Source organism: Trachypithecus francoisi, unplaced genomic scaffold (assembly GCF_009764315.1).
Source record: "Trachypithecus francoisi isolate TF-2019V2 unplaced genomic scaffold, Tfra_2.0 Lachesis_group1, whole genome shotgun sequence".
Lineage (NCBI taxonomy): Eukaryota > Metazoa > Chordata > Mammalia > Primates > Cercopithecidae > Trachypithecus > Trachypithecus francoisi.
The window spans coordinates 81,448,924-81,463,094 of NW_022681454.1; the positions used below are offsets into that span (position 1 = coordinate 81,448,924).

The 14,171-nt window shown below is 36.8% G+C and overlaps 1 protein-coding gene across 11 annotated transcripts in view; it reads right to left on the reverse strand.

Moving 5' to 3' along the window:
• Positions 1-1,149: 1,149 nt before the first annotated feature.
• Positions 1,150-14,171, reverse strand: part of DCUN1D4 (defective in cullin neddylation 1 domain containing 4) — an 82,970-nt gene continuing 69,948 nt past the window's right edge. For 4 of the 11 annotated variants that reach the window (XM_033214706.1, XM_033214705.1, XM_033214707.1 and 1 more), the window contains exons 9-11: positions 6,735-6,839; positions 4,533-4,635; positions 1,150-4,393 (exon numbers count right to left, since the gene is read on the reverse strand). In XM_033214706.1, the coding sequence (XP_033070597.1) occupies positions 4,338-4,393; positions 4,533-4,635; positions 6,735-6,839 (264 nt within the window). In that variant the 3' untranslated portion in view covers positions 1,150-4,337. Of the gene's footprint in view, positions 4,394-4,532; positions 4,636-6,734; positions 6,840-8,462; positions 8,999-14,171 lie in introns of those variants that run through there. The other 7 variants (XR_004438022.1, XR_004438023.1, XR_004438025.1 and 4 more) reach the window with 7 other exon arrangements.

The following is a 14,171-nucleotide window of genomic DNA, read 5'->3' on the forward strand; positions in this document are numbered from 1 at the left end:
GGAATTCCCTGTCCTAAGGTTTGTTGCCTGTCACTCCTATGAATTTGGCATCAAGCTTTTTCCTTTATCTCCACCTCTCTTGATGTCTAGAAGCAGAGGTATTTTCTTGGTGTGATGCTCAGCTTTTGGCCCAAATTATGGTTTAAAGAATCATCCACACTGACAATTTTAACAGTGTGCACCTGGATTCTAAGGAATCTTATTTTCTACTTCCTCTCTCTTGCTTTCAAGCTTATAAAAATCAAAATCGTCCTCGATTTATTCTTGGATTTTCTAACCTTTACATGTTTCTTAGGTCCTGACAATTCTTTGCCCAGAGAAGAAATTCTGTTATCTGCTTCCTTCCACTTTCTGGCCATCCACTACGTGGCCAGAGGTCCTCCCTCAGAAAGCTTACATTCTAGTATAGTGTAAGACAATTTTAGAAAGGGGTAGCCAGGGCTAATACACACTTATAGACCAATTGGGTGGCAGCCTGGAGGGCAGTAAAAGTGGTCATTCCTGCCTGGCTTGTGGCCCACAGTATGTGCATAATTCTTCTTAGCTCAATGTGTAAAAATACACAAAACACGGTGGGTTTTTAAAAAATCACGATTTGGCTGAGGAGTGACTGCACTATCTTTAATCAAAACATTTAAAATACTGTTTCTAGATTAGAAGAGACTAAAGAGGTGTAACAACTAAATACAATGCTTATCCCTGGATTAAAAAGATAACAGCTATCAAGACCATGACTGGTACAAATGGGGATATTTAAATCTGCACAGTTTATTATAGTATTGTACCACCATTAAACTTCTTGAGTGTGATCATTGTATCATTGTATCATGCATCATAGGAGAATGCCCTTATTCCAAAATATCAGGTGTGAAGTGTCATAATGTAATTTATTTTCAGAATCTATTTACAGAAAGTGAGAAGTACACACACATGTATAGCACAAGAGTAAGGCAGGAAATACGGTAAAATGTTAACAACTGAAAAATCTAAGTGACAGGTACACAGATGTTCATTATATTATTGTAGCTTTGGAAATTTTCAATAGAAAATTGGAAAAAACAAACAAAAAAAGATGAAAAATGCTTTAAAGACTACCTTAAACGGTTTTTGAAGAGAAAGTCAGAAGAGAAGAAAAAATTTACACATCTGTTCTGAAACCAAACACAAATACTTTTTATTTATGGGATATCATTTTACATCAATTTCATTGAAACCTAAAACCAGTTTGCTTTACTCAAGTTAGGTGGCATAAGCTGGGAGTCACAGGACTTGCACACTTTTATGAATGTAATGCAAATACTGACGACATGAAGCATTCACAGTTATAGGTTACCTGCTGTCATTGAACAGTAACACCCAATAGAAATTATTTTATGAAAAAAGCAACCCACATTTTGGTCTCATTTACAGACACCCAACATTTTAGTCAATGAAATGTATACATTTATTATACAACATATGAAGGAATAAAGGATGAGGCTTACAGAGGTATTTTAGCAGTTGTAATAATAAAAACTAAGGGTACAAACTAACTTTTAAAGCTTTCTGTATAAACTTCAAAAGCACTGTTAAAATGGAGAGTGAGAGACAAAATAAATCTATTGTGAAACCAGAATCTAGGTTTGTCTAGTCAGATTTATAAAAACGTAATCCAGAGTTCATGCTTCAAAAAAGGTGCATGTAACATTACAGTGGACGTTTGGGGCAAATCAAGTAATAAAATTTCTGACCTACTTCAGCAGCAAACATCTAAAGGTTGTATTCCATGACAACAGAGTATTGCAATATGGAGTTCAAAACACAATAGAAAAAGAGAAAGGGTTGTAGACTTAGGTATTAAAGAAAACCCAGATGAAGGCACCCTAATTTATTCAACAGTAGCCAGTAAATAAGTGCTTGATGATTGTTCAATTTTGTGCAACTTAAGAGAGGTTTTTAAGAAAATGTATTGTATTACTCTGACCCCTTTTTCTCCCCTTAGAAATAACTATATAAATCAAGAAAACCAAGGGTAAGCACTCTGCCACTCAGCGGTCACAGAGGTTTACTTTTCAAGGCAATTTAAAGATTATTTGGAGTTTTCTTAATATGCAAGATTATCCCTTTGGAATACTTACTTTCTTATCATACATAATGCAATAGTTTTTACAGTTTTTTCCCTACCATCAACATGTTGATTGTGGATTAACTGTAACATCTCCCTCTTGTAACAATCCTATCATTTTAGAATTAACTGTGCTTATTAGCATTTTTAAAAAAATCTATATTCTAACATAATGTTTAAAATAACTCCATCTATGATTTACATTTGCTTTAAATAAAGCTACAGTTGATCAAATTTAAAGAACTGTGTAATTTTTTCACTTTATGGAATGATTTTGAAAATGAATCAATTCTTCACAGATCCACATCTGCCTAGGCCAGCCACCACTGCAAAACAAATGCATCCATCACATCAGTTTTAATAGCTGTTGCTTGCCATCAACATGTTCTATTCTTTTAAGATATTGGTTTATGCAAACTGGTATTAATTTTTAAGGTTGAAAGTGAAACTGCAAACAAGGAGTGGTAACGTATGCTTAATCACTACAGGGTTTTTTAAACTTCTGGCTTATTTCACAGCAAATAAAACCTTTCGTTTGGTAGAAAAAGAAAGTCATTGCATTCTACTATATCATGATTTTGTATACACACACACTGTATATACATACAAAATTTCTTTCTTTGGTGGTTTAGTTAGGGAAAAAATATGAAAATGTGAACACTGTTTGCAAAGAAATGGTAAAATAGTGGTCAAGAGTAGCATTGTCTGTGTGCTTTATTCACTTAATACCATTTAAAGGATCACGTCACCCAAAAGAATTTTTAGCCAGACTTCCAAATAACCCAAACCTTTTCCAATCATCACATGCTTAAATCACAGATCTTGCTGACCATGACAGCAATTACTTCTTCAAATGCACCACTCACTCAAATCATTAGACTTTTGTGTTTTCACAGAACTTTAGGGACTGAATTAGTCATTCAATAGCACCAGATAGTTGGGGTGAAAATGTCATCTCTATATTTCCTCAAGAATGGCAAAAAAAAAGACAAAATACAAACCTAAAAATACCATTCTGTTTATTCTTGTTTCCTCATCCACAAAAATAATGGCCATCACCCTTCTGTACAAATAACTCAGGTAATGAAAAATGGCCCCTCTAGGACAGGTCCTAGCATGTACTGGGTTAGCTCAATGCTGGTGGTTTCTTGTCCACTGCCTGCAATGGACATGCTGCCAGGAAAAGCCTAGCATCAAACAAACAAACAAGGAAAACAAAACAGAAAACAAAACAGCTCTCACTTATAGTATGCTTGTTTTCTCAAAAGGCTGGAAAATTACATACCATGAAAGCTTAACTGAAAATTCAAGCCACAACTAGAAGTGTGATACAGTTATAAATAGCCGGCAAAACCATGAGGTTTTCATTGAGGAGGCAAAATAAATTTTACTTAAGAGTGGCAAAGAAAGCATTAGCAGATCAATCACTGGCTAGAAGAATGGAAAAGGAAAAAAGAAAACTAGCAAAAAAGTTAAAGAATGTTTACAAGAGTTTAAATCCCATTCTTTTAAGAAAAGAGGTGCAATTTGAATTTGTTCATTGGTACCTACATTCAAGCTACTATAGTTTTAACACTAAAAAATAAACAACTTATATACCTCGTGTGGTGGAAATAATTTGTGGCATGTTACGTATCTATATGTTCAAATAATTATAACTTTCATCATTTTAGAACACTAATATTGTTAAATATACCAAATGATATTTGGCATATGCTTCTGAAAAGTTATGACTCTTACCTCCTTCCAGAAGTTGGCCTCTTAAACAGTAAGGTTAATTCTGGCAATGTTTGTTCATGGTAACAGTTTTGTCGTGTTTTCTGATATGCTACATAGGAGACCAAATAAAGTATAATTGATTCATTCAAAAAAGGGACTAGAAATGCCACAAAATTATTTTTACAATACATTTTTCAGAAATAATCTCTAGGTGAAGATTTTTCCTTTTATACACATATACAAAATTTAAACAGCAATATACACATAATCACAGTGAGGACATTGGCAAATTCACCAATCCGTAGTGTAAATACAAACTGCAAAGCAGCCTTCGAAGAGAACAATGCCACACAGCAAGCAGAGCTGGCCAATTCAATAGCAAACACCAACATGTTCCTGCGAAAGGGAAACAGTGCAAGAAAAGCAGCATGCGCTTTGATACAAACAGCAATTTATGGCTAATGGGTGACATAACTGTGGTAACAGTGACTCTCTTGCTGCTATGCACAAAGTCCTAGGACATCTGTTTGTCTTTATACCACTCCACAAACTCGTCCAACAAAACTGGCCCTGGAGTGAAAGAGAGAAACAGTAGTAGTAGTAATAATAATAATAATAATAATAATAGTAATAATGTAGCCGAGGCTTTTCCCAATGAAGATGATATAGAAAGGTACATGAATGGCAGAAGGGTAGCGGCAGTACTTACATGCTCCATCTTCATCATAGTTGCTGAGGTCAAGATTAATTGTTCTGCTAAACTCTAGGACATTGCACCACTGGTCTTTATTAATAACTTTGTATTTTGATTGCTGATGGAGGGAAAAGTAATATGAATTACTGACACTTGAACAAATGGGACGGTTTCAATTGCTCTATGAATCAACATTTAAGTTCATGTAAGGTTAACTCTTTGCATTTGAGGTTTGTTAAGCACCAATCTAGGAGGATGGTGAGGGAGAGTAAAGAGTTGAATTTAAGATGACAATTGTCATTACAAAAATATTATAGGGTCTCAATACAAAATGGAAAGCACATCAAAATAACATGATTATATATCCCCAGAAGTGAAAATTCTAAACTGCAAAAGCTGTTTTATATAAAATGGGGATAATATCTACTTCATAAAGATATTGTAAGAATTAAAAGAGGTAATTTACTAATTTATGTGAAACACTTCATTCAGTGCTTGGCACAAAGTAAGTGCTAAATAAAGAGTAGCTCCCATTAATATAACCCCTCACATAACCAGCACTGCCCATGGCCAAGCCTTTGGCTTAAAGCACACACAGCAGCAGGTTACTTGATGAGATCCAGTAAGTGCTGCAAGTGGTCTCAAAACTAGGTATTCTTGTCACAGAAAAAAATTACTGTTCTAATAATTCAAAACTCGAATCTGATCATAAAAGAAACTAGAATAGCTGTGAAATAGTTTTTCTATTCCTCTTAGACAAGAACTTTGCCATGTATCTATTTAAAAATACAGTATCCCTGTACAAAGATTCATAAATAAAATCCAGAACCAATGATTTTTAAATCCTCCCCACTAAAATCAGAAACATAGTAAAACAATACAAGTACATAAAAAGCAAAGAGAGTTGAACCAATGGTTTTGAGGATGCAAACACAAGAAAAGCTGAAATGAGAGGAATACTGTCTTTTTTAAAGAAAAATGCAAACTAATATAAGAGAACAAAGCATAGACTACAAGTTTAACTTTCTAAGCAAGTAAAAGCAAAAACCAGTTCTGAAACAGTTGATGATGCACCTGGAATTATGCAAAGTCAGATTTCCTCCAGGCCAGGTCTTCCAGCTTAAGACTCTTTACACGCAGGTGCAAATAAAAAACTCTCTGAAAATAGCGAACTATTTCTATTTATTTTTCCAAATAATGCTAACTCATCTCAACGGATTGTCAGAGAAATTAGAACAGATTATATGTCGATATGGACTACTGGGTAAACAGATACTTACATAAAACTAGTTTTTAAATTTTTGAGGAGTCCCAGTTAGTAATGTTAAAAGAAATTTTTAATAACAGTTCTCAAAGAATCCTATCAGATATTAAAATTTTCTGGACTATTACATAAAGTAAGTTGTGAGAAAGATTATTCAAGAGTGAAGCCAGAGTCATCATACAGCCCAGCATTTTCTCAAAGACCCAACACCCTCATTCCTTGCAAACAAAGGACCGTTTTTAGAAGGGCTTGGGGTGGGAGGGAAAGGAGGATGCCATATATGACAACCCAAGTAACTCAAACTTGTATCCCATATACTTCCAGGTCCCACAGAATGACACTTCAACAAAACCAGTAGCTCAGAATTTCTGATCATCAATACTTAAAGCACACAAACAATGATGGAATAAAGTGCTGGACTGTTTTGATACTGATCTGAAGACAATTTAAACTGAAGGAGATATTGTCAGTTTGCCTAATACTTAGATTGATCTAAGGTCCTCAAGTTACTTGGTGATAAGAGTAGATAAGAACAGATTACAAACTAATTTTGGTAAGAAAGCAGATGACTGTCTTTTAAACCTCTGCTTAATAAAAGTGGAAGTTCATCTAAAGTCAAAAGAAAGTAAATCTTCTTTTTCTATTGTTATAAAGAACAGAAAATCTAAACAAAAGTGAAGCTTTAAAGTGGGGATGAGAAAAGAGAGAAAAGGACAGAGCTGTGGCTGTTTTGGATGCATTTTTAATGTGGAATGAAGCAACACAACATTAAATGCATACACAGATGCACTCCAAGAAGATAGGCAGTTGCTGACTGACAGCAATTATGTCACCATAATTCCTACACAGACAGAAAAGTACAACAAACAAAAAATTACATAAAATGGGTAAATAAAATTATTTGGTAGTTCTAAGCAAGCAAACATACATTTTATAAAACAACAATTTGGTACCTCTAAGAATTGGTGAAAAACTGGAAAAAGGGGCCAGATTTTTCCTAATAACAGTCCCAACATGCACTTGGCAGTGTTTATGTCTAGGCTGCGCTGGTCCTTTTCCTGTTTAACAAACAAAAACAAGGATGAGCCAGATGCCCCCAAATAATAAATTCCAATAATTGCAAATGTGTATTCACTTCAACAGGAAATTAGTAAACAGCTCATTTATCACACACCTTAAAGACCCTGCATCCAGACTAAGGTTGGGGAGGGGAGGTAGTCAAACACAATGGAAGGCTTGGGCATTGTGATATTACATAAATTTACTGTGAGAAAGATTTATGTCAACTGAATGATCACCCTAACGCAAAATCAATTAGTTATGTTTGTAGCAGTTTCTACAGTCTTTTCATGGGATTAATAAAAACTTGTAACTCAATCACTTGCTTGTTTGACATTTATGATAATTATCAAAATCCTAACTGTTGACCATAAAGCCTTTAACATAACTTAACGGAGCTTAAAGGTTTTGATACCTATGATTAGGAATCAGGTTTCCTTAATAAAAACATTTTTTTCAACAATTTGATTTCATTGATAAATATTTTTCTTGAACCTAAACATGCTGGATTTAACTTCAGTTCATACCAAATGCTAGGGCTCTGAAGTGTCTCTCTAAATCAAAGGATATATTCATCTACCCACTCTGGTGGAAGGCAGGAAATCTATCAATACAGTCCTTCAATAGACAGATGGATAGATAGATTTCTAAGATGTAAATTTCCTAGTAGAATACACCTAACTAGTAACCAAGTGAAAGACAACATTCCGTAAGGACACCAGAAAAAAGATAAGAACATAAACCTAAATATGGGCAGGGTAAGCTCATTCCACTTACATTTGCAATTAAGGATCCTAATTTCTCATTCCCGTCCTTCTTATATGCTTCCATTCCAGAACTACAAGTGGTCAGTTTCCATGGAAAGGAATAGAGGGCCTGTGACCATAAGCGTACCTTACATATCCAAAGCTAGTTTTCATATGGTATCTTAACTACAGTGGAAATTTGTAAAAGTATTTTTCTACAAAGGGAGAAAGTGCCTGGCTAGTCCAGTGGAATGGAATCTAAATGTTCAAATTAAGGGATGATGCTGTGACCACCACCTTAAGCCACATATGCAGCCATATATACCTCCTGATAAAATAAATCATCACTGCAAGGACTCTTAACAGTGAGGTACTCTTTAGCACACCATTTCTAGCCATGACCCTGAATTGGGACATAATATAGCAAATGTAAGGGCCTCACTTAACAACAACAATCAAGGTAGATGAAGATAAGGAAACTTGTTGCCTAAGGAAGATGTGCAATAGATCTGGCCTTTTGGTCTAGGTTGTGAAGTGTAACGACTGTCCATGAATAGACCAGGTCAGATGGCTCCGCATCAATCTTCTTTCAGAGGTCACATAACTTAATTCTGATGAGGGCAGGTGTATCTCAGTTCCACAGTTCTATGCAAACAGGTGGGACCTCCTTTCCACAGGGTTCTCTGCCTGCCCCTTGGCCATATGTATTGTCCTGCTCAGGGCTGCAGTACGCACTCCCAATGGAGAAGAGGACAGGAGAAGAGGTGATCTAGAGACTGCCTGCCTTTTGCCAGCCAAACTGCATTGATTTGTTGTGTTTCAAGGGCTTACACTTCTGTGATGCACTGTGCAAGCAAATGCAAAACTTCCTCTTACCCTGTAACATAGGTGTGGCAGATGGCAACAGCACACCATACTATGAAGCAATCCACAAGATAAACGAGTAAACTGTTGAGAAACACACGCAGCACCACAGGACTGGGCCAAAGTCCATCTGTTGAACAACAGCTCATGCAGCACTGGGCTGACGACACTGGCGCTCTGGAAAAGTTTTCCCTTTGCCGAGTTTGTAATCATTCACTAAACCCCAAATCTCTAGTCTTGCTGTGATACATATTGTGCCTTCTTCCATCATCATCATCAATGCCTACGTCCCCGTCACAATGGACATACACTAAGGTGACAAAAAAGAAAAAAAAGATACAAAAGACCTGGACAGACTCTTTGCAACAATATAATCATCTGACAAACTGATGATCATGAAGGATTTCAATGCATATGTTTGGCAGTGATGCCAAAACATGGAGGAAAGGCATCAGACTCACAGGACTGGAAAGCTGAACAGCACTCACTTACTCCTGCTCTGCAAGGGTGCCAGCCAGCAGCTCTCAATCACTAACACCATCTTCGGCCTAGCAAATAAGAGAAAGATATTATGGATGCACTCACAATCTGAACAGTGGCATCTCACTGATAACCAACATTGCCTGTGAGTGGACTTGTGGCTATGTGCAAATGACCATGACTGGAAACACTCAAAATTCCCGGGAACAAGAGTCGAGAGCTCCCACAGCAAACATCTAATAAACATCAAAATTGGAGACACTCGCAGGGGGTTCTCTACAACAATGATCCTAATGACATTCTCTGCAAAAGAGTTCCCAATTAAAAGTGAAATGAATCTCCCAGGATGCTATCAGGCAGCCATCGACTTTATAGGCATTTTTTAAAAAAATCACCATAACAAATTCAAGGAGTACAGTAAAGACATCCAAAAGCTCTTTGTAAGAAATTAAAATTATACGCTGTCAACACCAATCCTGTGACCCTCTGCTCATGGAGCACCAAGGAGCAAGGGGCAGACCAATAGATTCCTGCATCCCAAGGTCAGAATCAGACAGAAGGTACCCTGAGAGCATGCCAAGAGCCAACCAGCATCCCTAGAAGGCCCATCAAGGTTAAAGGAGAAGGAAATGAAAACATCTCTCCCTACCCACCTCTTGACCCAAAATGTGTATGTATTTCATAAACTTTAATTTACTGAGATAAAAAGAATTTTGTGTCATTTTTCAAATAGTAATACAAACTGAACAGGCTCCATACATGAAAGACATACCAATCCCCCACAATATACAACTAGATTCTAATTTGTGGTCTTCCTTAATGTAGATTAAAAATAGAAGTTATAGAATGATATAGTACAGTTGCAAAACCAAAGGATCCTACTCTAAATATTCTACATTATGTTTTATAAATGGAATAAATATACTCCGTAAGCTAAAGACTAATACCAGCTAGTGTAAAGAACAGTGAAATTTTATTAAAATCTGATTTAGAGCTCTAGTATGAAATAAAAAACCAGTGCCTTTGTTTACATAATACTGTTTCCATACAGGTCCTCCTGTAAGAGGTGACAATTAAGCATTTTTTTCTCAGATGACACAAATGACTTAACAACTGAAACAAAATAGTTAACTGTAAACATGTAAATACAAATATATTACAAAAATGACATTTAAACATCGGAGTATCCAGATCTGTTAAATCAAAGGCCCCTAACTATTTCAAAAGATGTATTTCCAATTTATACCAAACTTTACAGCTTAAGACTTACATATGAAAATGAGGAACCCTGAATTATTAAAATTACAAAGAAAAAAATTCAACAGGAAAAATAAAAACCCAGAAGATTTTCAAGAGAGACTAGCTAGAATCAAGAAATATACAGGCAATCACAATTCCAAACATAAATGGTGAAGTCAGAAATTGGTACATGAAATCAAAAGGCCTTAAAAGTGAAGACCTATTACATGTGTCATGGTGCTTCAATTGAGGCCACAGAAAAACAGACATAGAGAAAATGCAGTCCTCCTTAACCCAGCTACCTAAGTAAACAAAAGATAAAAATAGAGGGCTGTAAAGAGCTCATATCTTAAATATTGTGGCTCAGTTTATGAAACCAAAAATATAGCAAAACAATTTTTTGAATGGGAGTTTAATTATGCTCTTAGAACTTAGCTAACATTAGTTTAGAGATAACAATGTTTGCAAGGCAATCGATTAAGCTCAATTCTTGACACTTTCTTTAAAACAAAAGGAAAACATCTGCCAACTGGCACAGGCGTTCATTATTATTTTATTTGGTACAATCTGATTCTACTACTGTAAGCACTACTCTCAAAAAATGTCATTATTTGAAACGACATCTGCAGACACCTAAGTAATATCAGTGAAGAATTCAACAATTTTTCTAATTCTATGGTTAACTTTTCCTGAGAACTTACTTCAAGTTAGAAACTGTTCTAAGTGCCTTACACTTAAACTCATTTCACCTCTATTAGTAAACAGGGATTACTATAATCCCCAATTTATAAATAAGGAAACTGAGGCACAAGGAGTTAAATATAGTCAACAAACGGTAGAGCTGGAACTTGAGCTAGGAAGTTGATTCCAAGCTGGAGCTCTTCACTGCCTACCAGGCTGCTTCCCTCAGAAGCAAGGAGGGAAGAGAGATTTCGATATGAAGAAACATACAGGCTAGTGGGCTCTACCAATAACTACTGAGCAAATTTGCCTTGCTCTGCAACAACTAAAGAGGAATCTTAAGGATAAAACTAAGATTTTCAGTGTAATAGACGTGGGCTTAGATGACTCCATCATATTCTTATTCTTACTATGACCCAGGTCTACCTTCTGTTTTCTTTGTAATTGACAATGAAGTATGAGGGAAAGTGTGAGGAGAGTGTGTGAGTGTGCACGTGGACACACATTTGGGTGGTGGCGTTATGTGGAGAAGGAAATTGGACGAATACATCAACTAACAAATGAAAGGCTGACTCAAATCAGAAGAGGAAGTGAATCCAAATGATTGCAGGAGATTTAAGTTAAGCTTCAAGAGAAAATTTCTCTGATAACAGGGGTTGTTGAACACAAGACCTAGCAAAATTTTCCTTGGTGAATTCTATGAGTAACATCCATAATCATTTCTGGTTTGGCCATTGTGGTACTGAGAGGACAGTGTATCAGCTTGAACCTGTGTGGTTGCTTACAGTTTCCTGAAACATGGCCTCAGAAACACTGGAGAAGAGCAGTCGGCACGTTCTGCTGGGAAAGAGAGTACATGGAGGGGCTGACAGATTTGCTCTTTAACCTGCCACCTCTCAGTAAAAGCCATTCCCACTGGAGTGTTCTGCCTCCACAAGACTCTTCATGCAACTTCTTTAAGGTTTTATTTCAAAAGTGAAAAGGCGACCTCTCCAGTGCCCTCCTCCCATCTTCCCTTTCACTTGTTCCCCTTCTCCTGAAAGGCCTCCCTTTCTCTTCCTCTCTAGCAGCTTCTCCTAACTTTGCTTCCTTCCTGATCCTGTCTGGTTCACTTCGATCACTCCACCAGGGCTCCTCTCAAACTTCTCACTCTAAATCTGTCCCTTCCTGCATCAAGGCAGGACTGCAACGCTGGAAACACATCCTACTCTGTGGAGAACAATAGCACTGCAAATCCATGGTCTCTGCTCTCACCTGGCCCTCAATGTTGCTGATCAGCGCCCCACTCAACCCCACACACACCCTCCTCCAAATGCCACGCGCCAGCCTCTGCACAACCCTTGAACCAGCAAGCTTGTCTCCACCACAGAGAAGGTAAAACATCCAATGGACTGACATTTATAACTAGTGTCAGATCAATGAAAAATTATATAGTATTTTAGTCTAGTCTCTTCACCTAATCTTGTTTTCACTAGGTCCTTTTTTAAAAAGGAAGCAAGGAAAAGTGGCTGTTTTATTTAAAAGAATCCATACAACAATACTTGTTTATATAATAAAATTTACATTGAGGGCAAAAAACCCTATGCATAAAAATACTGAGGCAAAATTCCAACTGTAGAAGAGAACTGATCATGTTGGCCCTTGTGTATATCCCACCGTCTTTTTCTAGCAAGATTCTACAGGGGGAGGAGAGCTTTGTGGAGGGAAAGGCAATGTGGCTCTGTGAAGGACACTGGCCTGGACGTCAAGGGCAGATGCGGGCCCTGCTGTTGCCCTTCCTCGCTGGCTCTCAATCTCATCATCCTACATTGATAGGCCTGGACCAGATGACTTCTGAGGATCCTTTTCAACTATAAGTTCAAGTCAAAGATAAATTAGGAGAAAAAATAACACAACTTTATAGCCAAGTACTATTTTAAATTGGCTACAAGTTTCAAAGGGAAAGAAAAAAATGATCAGCCCCTTGGGGCTGCAATTTTGGTAGAGAGCTGTTAAAGGGGCTATTTTATCATTTTCTGGTGTTGTACTGCAGTTTCTTTCCAGGCATATTAAAGCAGAATTCAGAATAATTAATATATATCACCATTGTTAGTTGCAATATAATATTTAGGATATTAAAATTATATCATAAAGCTCAATTTTCATTAAAGTGTGATTTTTAAAAGGTTCACTGCTGGTTAATTGAGTTTTTACCTCCAGGAGTTCACTTTTCTAATAGGAAAAAAAAAAGATTTGAGGGGGAAAGAAATGAGGTTTGAGTTCTTCTTCCAACCAAGATAGGCTAACAGGCAAGCTTTCCCTTTCCACTTAAAAACAACCAGCAAACTGGACAAAAAGATGAAATGATGGCTTTAGATGATGAAAAACAGGCAACACAGGACTGTGATCCCCAAGAAAAAGAAAATAAATAAGGTAAGCCCTAGGTTGATACCAGCTTACTCTGTGGAGGTGGTTTCTAGGCCATAGCAAGGGAGAGGGAACCCGAAAGTGAGCCCAGCAATCTTGCTGAGTTGGACAAGACACAGCTTGGAGTTCGAGGTGGCAAAGATAACTATAATTTATGCAGCCAAATACTAGTGAGGTGGGAACTACACAGAGATGTGAAGGTCTCCAGAGTGGTCTCCTTGAGTCTTTGGCCATATAAACATGTGAGAGGAAACAACCCGAGTCTGAAAAGAAACATTGCAAATGAGTGAGCCGAAGTCCCCAGGGTTTATTCAGGACTAGGGACAGTTTGTAGTCCCACCAGTCAGCACAGAAAGATCTCATAGTACACAGGGCATTGGGTAGAATCCTCAAAAAAAATATTGCCTTAGTAGTGGGGCCAAATTATCCCTATCAAGACTGCTTTGGACCAGCTCTTCCAAAGGGTCAAGCTGATTCCAAGTAATTTATGCACTTAAAAAACAAACTCAACACTATCTAAAGGAATACAACAAAACCCACAGCAACCAAATACATAAAATTCACAATACCCAGCTCCAATTAAAAAAAAAAAAAAAAATACAAGCAATGCAAAGAAGCTGGGCAAGTGACTCACATAATCAAGAGAAAAATAAACCAACAGAAAGACACACAGAAATGACAGATGATGGAACCAGAAGATAAGGTTATAAAAATACCTACTATAAACAAGTTCTAGAAGTTCAAGGAAGCAGAAGAAAATATCATGATGGGGAGATAAACTGGAGACATAAACAAGACCCAAATGGAACTTTTGAAGATGAAAAATATAGTATCTGAAATGAAAAATATATTGGGTGAGATTAACAGATTAAACACTGCAAAAGAAAAGATTAATATTGGAAGACATAGTAATAA